The sequence below is a fragment of the Tauraco erythrolophus genome, chromosome 3 (assembly GCF_009769465.1).
Source record: "Tauraco erythrolophus isolate bTauEry1 chromosome 3, bTauEry1.pri, whole genome shotgun sequence".
In the NCBI taxonomy this organism is placed as follows: domain Eukaryota; kingdom Metazoa; phylum Chordata; class Aves; order Musophagiformes; family Musophagidae; genus Tauraco; species Tauraco erythrolophus.
This window is the reverse complement of record NC_141467.1, coordinates 24,701,624-24,712,114: the sequence shown is the minus strand read 5'-3', so window position 1 is coordinate 24,712,114 and position 10,491 is coordinate 24,701,624. Positions and strand designations below refer to the sequence as shown.

At 44.5% G+C, this 10,491-nt stretch overlaps 1 protein-coding gene across 1 annotated transcript; it reads right to left on the bottom strand.

Moving 5' to 3' along the window:
* Positions 1 to 1,548: 1,548 nt before the first annotated feature.
* Positions 1,549 to 9,331, bottom strand: CFAP90 (cilia and flagella associated protein 90). The gene is made up of 3 exons (XM_086609161.1): positions 9,128 to 9,331; positions 5,422 to 5,538; positions 1,549 to 1,728 (listed from the first exon to the last, which is right to left on the bottom strand). The coding sequence occupies exons 1-3, from the start codon at positions 9,329 to 9,331 to the stop codon at positions 1,549 to 1,551; spliced, it is 501 nt and encodes a 166-aa protein (XP_086465287.1).
* Positions 9,332 to 10,491: the final 1,160 nt, after the last annotated feature.

Genomic DNA, 10,491 nt, shown 5'->3' with positions numbered 1-10,491 from the left:
ATTTGTACTAACTGTCCCAAAATTAAAACAACCTGCCTAGAATACGTCTCATTCTTGACTGCTATACATCTGATACTGATTTTTGAAAAAGCATTCTGGTATTGATGGAAAACATTTCCTTCTCACTTTGTTCTTACTGTGAATCCTTTCATTTAATGCTGCTGAATGTGTTTAAGGAAGTGTTTATTGCTGAAAAGGAACGCAGCAGTTACTGCCCTTTTGTTCTTTTGTTCTAGCTCAGTGAATATAGACGAACTTGCAGGTCATGAATAATGAAAGTAACAAACACCTCTCACCAGGGGCTGCTCTGTGTGCTCTGCTTCTCACATCATGCCAAACAAGTGCTATTGAGTGCCTAAGTTACTGCTTATCTTGGCTCCAGGTGAAGAAGTTCTTTGTTGTTATAATTTTTTACTAGGAGACTCACGATGTGATCACAAATGATATAGGTTTCCTATGTGTAAGTACCTGACAGAACTCCAGTGTCAGTCAAAGCTGTACACCTCCAGTCCCTGTTCTGGTGGGATCAGTCTGGCTGGTGTTCCTTTCTAAACAGTCCCGCCTCAGCTTTAAACAGCAGCAGGATCAATGGCTCTTGAGAACCAAACTGATGCAGACCCTGCAGGAGATATTCCTTCTCTTGAAATTGCCTTAAAACTTCAGTACTGAAGAATACAAGGCACTAAATGTTTAAGCAGGTTTAGACATTTATTCTAAATGCGCTTTTTAAACAACTACTGCTCAAATCTTTGTGGTTTTTTCCATCCTTTCTACCAAACTGTTCAGTGCTTGTTCTGCTATTATTACTTTTTTTTTTCTCTTTTTCTCAGCACTCGATACAGAACCAAAGATGAATTTTCTCATGATACTCTTGAACAGATCAGTCCCTCGGGCACCATTCCTATAGTGAAAGCCAGTGAAATGGATGTCTCAAATCAGCTAAACCCAGGTTTTGTTTATTTAAATGCTAAGTACTCAGAAGTTCCCTTTAACTTGACTTCCACTTGAAGTCTGCTGAAACTGCTAAGCACTTCTGGAAGTCAGATAATTTCTTTACTTCCCCGCTTATGGGTAAGCTCATCCATTTTGGAAAATCTGGGTTGAATCTCTGTTCCGGCTGTTGTGCAGACAAAATGACACCTCGAAATTCTGTAGCCACACAGTAAGGATTAAGAAGTCAGTGACCACTGATACCTTGAGGAGCAAGCTTGCTTAAATATTAAATCTGTGCAAAGTTATGTAGAAGCACTGCCTAAAACTGCAGAGAGACAGCTGTTGACCCAACAGGTCTCCCTTCCAGTATTGCTGTCAAAAACGTACAGCTCTTGCTGATGCTGCTCTTCATGAGATTTTTGTGAGACGATAAGAAGACATGCGTTTGAATTAGCATGAGGAAAAATACAGCTGCTATTTCATCCTATTTTTAATCCAAATCATTCTTATTAACTAAAATGTAGAGGAAAAGACAAAAGCACCATATAGCTTTTTGATGCAAGGCGGGGTTTTTTTTCCACATAAATGTTGCTGGCAATGACAGATACAAGAGATTTATTGTGGATCCAGTCTTGGAGAAGGTTTTTCCAATAAGCAGATGATGCCGTTTTTCCTGTAGAATTCTGCCTGCACGTGATTAATCCTTGCATGATCTCTGGTTGGCTGCTCTATGGGCTTATTTATGCGTCTCCCATACTCTGAAGATGACAAAACAGCAACAGGTCTTGCCATTTCCTGTGAAAATATGAAAGTCTCATAAGAAAATCACCCAGCAAATACTTGGCAGTTATCTGTTTCTTAACTGTGCTGTGGCCAGGGGCAAAATAACAGACAGAACTGTACAGCATCTGCTACATGGATGTGTATTTATTTAGCAGTGACCTGAACTCTTACTGTTCCATCTTTGACCTAGTTTTTTATTTTTATTAATAAACCATGAATGTATCACTGGATGACAAGATGATAAGATATGGAGCTTGCCATGAGTTACTGTGGACTGTTAATTTTTTTACACGCTCACACACACAGAGGTGATTACCATGTGATTACTGGCAAACTAAGTGCTATATTACTGGAAGGTGTCACAGATTTTATTTTCATCCTTATTTTTCTTGTGCACTGACTTGCATGATTCATTTGAAATATAGGAGAGATTTAATTCATGTCCCTGTTACAGGAACACCTACCCTGCTTGCACAATTCAGCAAAAGCACCACATGAAAAAAAATCAAGGCCTAAAGAAAAACCCTGAGCAACCACTAGCCCATGCAAGCTTTCCCTGAAGGACATAAAGCATATACTACTGTACTTTTGTACAATGAAAGGTTTTACTAAAAACGCTTGTAGCTGTAAGATTACAGAAATAACTGCTCTGCAATGATGGGAAGTGGACTTGGTGAAAAAATAACCTGACCAAGAAGAGATTATTTTAAGCTGCTTCTTAGCAAACTGCACTTTAAGTGACTGTGCAATCAGTATCTGCAATCTGCAGTTCCTTCCTGTGCTACTGCAACGGGGAGCTCTGGAGGCAGAAGGGAAAGACAGGATTTGTTTGTTTTTCTTTCCCTAGCCGAAGGTCCCAGATTTATCAGGCTGCTTGTATGTTTGTGCACAGGCTGACACAGTGAGCCTCGGTCCCCAACGTGTTTACCTCGTCTTAACGATATATCTAAATCTATATGTAGATATATATCTGTATCTCCTTTTAGTATCTAAAAGGAGAATCAAAATGCAGGTGCCACACCACAGTTTGAGTGAGAACAAATGACTTCTTCAAGCCTGAGCCGTACCAGCACTCAGGACAGAACCCATGAAGCGCATGAGCCCTTGCATTTCCTGCGAGGATGCAGGTGGGAGCACAGATCCCAGGGGTCTCATAGCAGGGCAGTCAGCCGAGAAACGTTTCTAGACTTGTGGACAGAGGCAGACCTGAGATTCTTGGGAAGATGCTGTAAACTCTTTTTTTGAAAAAAAAACCCAAAAACCAGAAAAGCCCATTCCAAAACAACCATTCATCCTCCAACTGTCTGCCTACCCTTCCTGCCTCCCTTGCTCATTAAAAAGCTATTCGGTACATGAACTTTTAATGCCACCAGAACAAAAATCAAGTCAAGAGGAGTGGCAGGCAAAAAATAAGACCATTTTGTTCCCCCTCTCCAGTTGTGGATAAACGTTGAAAAGGAAAAATGACCAAATTTTGTACAATCAAGAAAGACTTTGCTAGCGATACAGGGTTTACAGTGTGAGCAGCAGGCAGCAGTATGTAATTCCGATAGTTTGTGTTCCCTTTAAATAAATAAGATTCGCTTTTCAGCATCCTTGGTGGCACAGCGCTGACTGTGCACAGTGGCATTTCATCTTTGTGGGTTTGGCATTCGGCAGATTTCAGATTTTCCAACAGTTGGCTGGGAAGCGTCCCGCTACACGCCTTCGCAGCGTGTAATTCCAGCACTGTTAACACTTGAAATCCGCAACGGCAGCCTTGTGCAAACGCTCCGCTGCAGTCGCTGTGCATACGTGTAGCTAAACTGGGTATCTGTGGCTGCATCCCTGGACTCCCTGGGCGCACCAAGGCTCCCTGCAGGAAATGAAGGGCCTACGTGTGGTGGTTTTGTTTCTTCCATTTCAAGGAAAGGAGTGTGCTGTGGAGAATTCAGCCTGTCTTCTTTCAGTGTTGTACTAGAAAGATGTTGATTGTGGCCCTTTTATTTATTATGGCTTATAATATAGTTTTATTACATAAAGTCTGTGAGGGCCACTGAGGTAACTGAAGAGCAGGAGTCGAGTACGTGACCTGCACTTAGTTATGGCTAAATCCAGTGTTGGGTGTCATCAGGAGCAGGAGGATCATGTTGTTAACATCTAACAGCTGTGGGTTTGATGTGTCTCCGTGTTAAGTAAACGGCTGGATTAAGGGACACCTGTTTAGAGTCCCTTGCGTGCACTGCCCAGCAGAGCTGGTATACATTCTGGCCCATAAGTGTTCGCTTTAGGAAGCAAACTGGTAAGAAAGTGAGTTTTGCTGATACTGAAAGGACACAAGAGCTCAGTAAAAAATTGTAGTTCCGCATAGATAAACTGTTTCTACACAAATTTCCCAGCTGGAGGTTGGGCTTGGTATTGGGGGAAGGGGATTGGCTTTGTTTTGTTTAAATAAAAAGGTTTATTTTTAATTGGAGTAGTCATTCACATGGCTTTTGGCCTCATGCAGATTTGCAGTTGAGTTACTAGGCTTGAGCAGGTGATGGTAATGGGCACTCCTGGGATTCCTTTGGGAGCACCTAATACTCCCGGCCCTGTCTGGTAGGGTTGAAGGGCGTTATGGCTGTGCACTGAAATGTCTGACATATATAGCTGCTAGTGAGACGAATCACAAGCAGTGGCCTTTGTCACAGTTTTATTATACAGCGATTACAGTAATTTTAACTTTTGTCTCTTCCTTCTTCCATCTCTATCACCAATACAGGCAGCCATTCCTAGCCTACCCACCTCTTTACATCCCCTGAATCCATTGGGATTTTGAGGCCATTAAAACACAGAGGTTGCACTTCATTTGGTTTTTGAGAGCCTCTGCCTCTGTCTGTGTGTATATAAATATAAATATATGTATATCTATACATGTGTATGTATGTGTATTACTCAGAGGTGGCATGGAAAAATGCATATTTTTATATATATGTATATATATTATAGTATTTCTGTTTTCAAAGCAGCTCTTTAAAAAAATGGCTACATGCTTCCTTAGCTATTGGGCTGCACATCAAACCCAGATTCTGCTGGCCTTGAATGCTTTGCCCAGCCTTTTCCAGGCATGTCCAAGGTCATCTGATTGGCCCCTCCTTTGCACTAACTCCCTGTGAATTTCCTTCCTGCGGGGCAACCTGGTGTAAATCTGTGTAACAAACTCACCAGCTTCAGAAACTTGGGACCTCTCAGCAAATGCTGGCGTAGGGAGGGTGGATGTCAGGGGGCAGTGGTTGAGTCGAGGCCCTGAATCCAGTCTTCTCAGGGAGAAGATTTTTCAAGCATCACAGAAGCAGCTGCAGGACCACCTGAGCTGCAAATCTTGAGGGGCACAGACGGTTCAGAAGTCACACTTAGTGACCCTGAAGCTCTGTAACAGAGGGTTTACCTTGCTGTGTGTATCTCTTTCCTCATGCTTTAACTTGCATATGGCTTGTCACCTGGAAATCTACAGGATGCCAAATACCAGGGCATAACTCAGGTGTCTTCACTGGCTAATGCTTTTCACTGGCTAATGCTTTTTCCTAAACCTCCAGGCTGAGGACAATGATGTTCTCCTTTCGATTCCTATGATACAATATAGGCTGCATTATAAAGGATAAAACAATGCCTATAATCTCCAGCCACATCAAAAAGTACAAAATACCTTTAACAAAAGTAATTATGAAATTATCAAAAGGTTACCTCCTCGTTAATGTTAAGGCCACGACTCTTTGCATGTTCTCTGTCACATCGGTGAATATTTTCATTGTAACCCTCTGGTCTTTTAAAAATGGAATCATATGTGGAAACATCTCCTGTCTTGAGAAAAGGGGGAAAAAATGGCTAATTGGCAGTACGGCTTAACTTTACGGGTTACAGCATATATGTAGTTGAATCAATACTTAATAACTCAATACTTAATAATTACTAACGATGCAAATATAGCATTAGATGATGGCAACTGTAATATTACTGAGCTACCATTAGCAAGTTGGGGTCACTCCTTTGGAGTAGTCTGCAACAAAAACAGCTAATGATGTGTGGTATCTTTTGAAAGTCTGTTCAGCTCTGAAATTTCCCTTGCAGCAATTTACCTCAATTTTTCCCTGTAAACTGTTTTAACTTTTGAAAATTTAACTGCTTTGTTTGTTTGTTTGTTTGTTTTACTTTTCTGAACTTTATATTCTCCTCCTTAAGTTCATCAATTTGTGAAATGATCTGGCATTGTAATGTAAAAGGAAAGTAGGCAGTTTCAGAATTCATTTGGAATGAAAAAACAAAAGTATCCTGCAGTGGAATCACCATTTAATTTCTGATTAAAGTGGAATTGAGAAGAGTTCAGAAAAAAGCCACAGTGGTAACCCTGTGATCCTGGAGTACGAATGTATCTGTCGTGTACGAAAATACAGCACACCCCAAGACAGAATATTATTGTATTTACGATACTTGTTGGCATATTTGCATCCAAACAAGCAACATTAAAGACCTGATCTGCTGACAAATACATCTGTGAAATCCAATCAAGAAGTTCTCAATGGGATCAAAGGCATTTCGAAACCAAAAAGGTTTTCAAGGAAAGACAAGCAAAATGCTCTGTTGCAATACGATGTCGGTTGTTAATGAACTTCATGAAAAGGTCTATATGCCGATCGATCACTGGTTTTGTGCACGGCTGACTGCAAATTTGAAAAATTGTGCATTTTGTTGGGTTACTTTAAACCTTTAATTTTACAGTGCGTCAAATTTGGCCTTGGAAAAACTCTTGTATTTTGAGTCTTAGAATTTACAATGCCATCCTCTGAAAATAGTCGAAATAGGGCAGGTCAAGAAGACTATAATGGTTCCATTAAAAGTAAACCATGGGTAAGAGCGCTAGTGAGGCATCGCTGTAATCACAGGCTTCTTTTGGAAGGGTATCCATCTCCATTACTTGGTTCTGCCAAGAGTGGTGGATTGATATTTAACCTATCCATCCCTTCATTTCTCAGAAACCATTAAGCCTCGGAGAATTTCAGGCACGTTCAAGAGCATCCTGCATCTGATTTGCCACCTCCATTGTTACTATTTTCTGTGCTTCCTTGCTTCACCTTTCCTACCCACACTGTTTCATTCAGAATTTTAGTGGGCATCTAATTTGTGCTCACCACCAGGAGCACAAGGGAATGTTATTTGCTCCTTTGTTTTTATTCACGTGGCATTATTTGTCCATTATTTGTCACCAGTGTCAGAGGAGCTAATTCATTCTTTCTGGAACTCGGAGATAGGTAGCCAGACTGTTATCCTGTTAAAAACTAGCCCTGTCCCAGATTATCTGTTTAAGATCTTCTGGCAGATGTGTAGAGGCAACGTTTCTCTGCTCAATATACTGATAACTTTTTGCTATTGTTTCTTTTTGTTGTTGAATGCTGATTTAGTTGGCCCAGGTGGTGGTGGTGGGGAGCTGTTTCTTAAACCCATCAGAGCAAGTGAATTACACAGAGCAGACAATAAATTTGCAGTCAGGGTGGGCATCCTCTGTGCACTGCTACTAAAGCTAAACACTTTGCAAACATTTATTAATATTCCAGACACACATAAAATAGGTAATAACTTTCTCCATGTCACAGACGAGGAAACACCACGCGAACCGGCTACAGTAACTTATGTAAACCAATCGAGGGAGGAACTGTCAGCTAAGGGATTAGAAGTCAGGAATTTCTGGTCTCTGGCCATCTGCCGAGCACATCTTCCTTTATTTCTCTCTGCTTCGGTCTCTGACACACAGTTGATTTTAGGTATTTAAGCTGCAAAATCGAATGAAAATTCCCCTTCCTGTATAAATACAAAAAATTCAAATGATCTAATTCCTTAATTGTGCAGAAGAATGGGTTGAATTTGCTTCCTCCCCTGTGGGCGAGGCCTGTGCTGTGAAGAAACCGATTAAACAGCTGTTATCACTTTTTGTTTCCATGCCACTGGAACAGCATTTTCCACAAAACAGGTCATTGGGAGTGTGAAAGCAGACTTTATATTGTAAGCAAAAACTCTACCATATGGTTGCTAATTCCAAGTAGATTGGATAGACTGCCAGCTCCCCTAGCCCCACGGGCACCACGCCAGCCCTCTGACCTGCCCTAGCCTGACTCTTGTTTTGCTCTCCCTACTGTGTTTTCCTAAGCATGGCACCAACTGTGCCCGTTCACCTTTGGCTCGGAGCACCTTCCCAAAGTCATGGTGAAATCAACATGAAAGACTGAAATAACAAATCTACCTGTCTTTTAGCAGGGCCACCCAGACAACGTGGGAAATTTGCTGTTCCTTTAATTGCCGGTGCTGTGCTGCGGTCTGCACCCTGCCCAAATCCCAGGACCTGCAAACTCTCCCAGGTCATCGCTGTCCAGTGCTCTGCACCTTCAGCAGCCTGTCACTTGGGTGGGGAGGAGATTCAAGCAGTGTATTTGTTGTTATAAATAAATATATGTTGCCATAATATTGCTGTATGACATTGATATAACAGACATTTCAGAACTTTTTAGTGTTAATTTTTTGGAAGAAAAAGCTAAGTTTAATGTCTCATATGACTCTCTTCAGAGAGAGGCAAGTTTGCCACCCAGGAAGGATAGCCCAGCTGAGGCTGAAGCTGTAAGACTGTTTTAATTTCTGATTTTAAATATGATGACAGAGAGAACAAGGAAAAAGGGTGATATAACGCAGCAGAGAGCGAGAGGTAGACTCCCTGATAGTCTACTTGAGTTGCTACATGTTAGGTGTCAGTGCAACACCTTCAGAAGCACTCAGTTATCAAGGCATATATTGATGTTATGGTTTTGAGCAGCCCTACTGATTTTCTTTATTAAAGCTGAGCATATGGAAAATTTGTGTGATGTACATTGAAAACTTTTTCTCTCGACTGAAAATGGAGCAGTTTCTTATTAAAGGATCTCTGAAAGCTCAAGTTACCAGTAAAAACACAGGTGCTGCGTCCAACCCCAGTGACGGATGGTGCCGTTCCCAGTGTTCCTTCTGAAGATGCCTCATGTTTTGGTGACACCACGCAGCGGGTTGGCCTTAATCCTTGGCAAACCATCCCTCTGCCTACTCTTGCCATCCAGTGAAAGACATGAACTTAGTTTTCCATCCACAAGCAGCAAACACCCGTTACGCTTCGCAAAGGCCTCTGACGATGAAACCTGCTGTTCAGGCATGGGACAGCCTGGCTCCCAGCTAACGCACGGCACTTCTGCCGGCCTTTGGAACACTCTGAAAACGGGATGTTTTCAGGCACCCGCCTGACCGGGTCCCTCAGGATGACGAAGAGGCCGAGCACTGTCGTTAGCTGCGCAGGAGCCCACGGGGAAGGCTCATCCCTCCGGCCGCGCACGGCCCCGAGCAGCTCCCCGGCTCTCCCCTGCTCGCTTCCCTCCCTCACCTTAGCCTCCCGGTGGAAATAGCTGAGTTCCGGAGGCCCTTCCCGCCTGCTCGGGATGCTGCTGAAGGCGGACAGGGCAGAGAGAGGAGGCCGCCGCCCCCTTCCCGCCACCGCGCTGCCGAGTGCCTCCTCTGCCCCTCCCGACTCTCCGGCGCCCGCGGCCCTCGGGGCGGCCGGCGGCGCCGCCGGGCTGGGGGAAGCCATGCCGCCGGGCGGCCTCCGTTACCCGGCAACCCTCCGCCATACCCCCAGGGCGGCCCGCGGCGAAGGGAGGGCGCGGGCGGCGGGGCCAAGGCGGGCAGCGGGGGCCTGTAGCGCCGCGAAGCGGGCTGTGGACACGGGGAGCCGAGGCCGAGGCCCTCCGGGCAGCCGAGGCCGAGGCCGCAGGCAGCCGGCCCCCGGGCGCGGCTGCGCCCTGGTGGGCGCGGCCACGGGGGCGCCGGGGCAGCGCTGGGCGTTTCCACAGAGGGGTGTTAAACCTGAAAGTGTGGATTCGGGACACCCGGGCTGGAGGCTTTGAGCAGCAGCCGCAGGGCCTCCTCAGCGGCAATCTGACCTGCGGGCGGCCCGGGGCTCCGGCGCTGCCCTGCCTCCGGCCAGCTCCCTCATCCCTCGCCGGCCTTGGAAGCTGGGGGAGAAGGTTAGAGCAAAGCCTGGCCGAAAGGGACTGACTTTTTGCCATGGCAGTTCACGCTAATCCAGAAATCCCCTTTTAAGTGGAGAAGTTGAATAAAACCACACTGCAGCATGGAGTTTCCACCAGAACGAGGATCCCTTGAGGAACTTGGGATCTCCTTGGCCAGAGCCTCCTCACCTGCTGGGGCACAGGTTTCAAGGAGATGTTCAGCCATTTCAGGCAATGCAGTTGGAAATCGCTCTCACACACAAACACTCGTGTTGGGGGCACCGAAAGCGAGCGTCATCCCGGTGCAAATCTCTAATAACAGATTGATTCCAAAATGCTCTACCCTAGCAGCACCTGGCTCCTAGTTTTGATATTCATCCCATGGTTATCCTGCTTTAATACAAGAAATATACGTATATATAATACACATAACTATGCCCATGCTGCTTCTTACTGTGCTGTGCGGGGGTCCGTGACTAGCTCGGATTGTTTTACCCTTCTTTTCTGCAGCCATAGTTGCCAGAACTAATGTGCTGTAGGTGCAGCTTTACTATTATTATTGCTACTAGTATCTTTTGGCAAGTGCTCTCACAACAGCGCTCTTCCAGGCATCTTGAATTTTATTGCATATCCAAGATGTATTTAAAAAAAACCCCAGCATTCAGAGTACCAGAAATCTTCACAACTGCTTGGTTTGGGCATCTCGGACCCAGGCAAGAATTCAGGCCTACTGATGTAC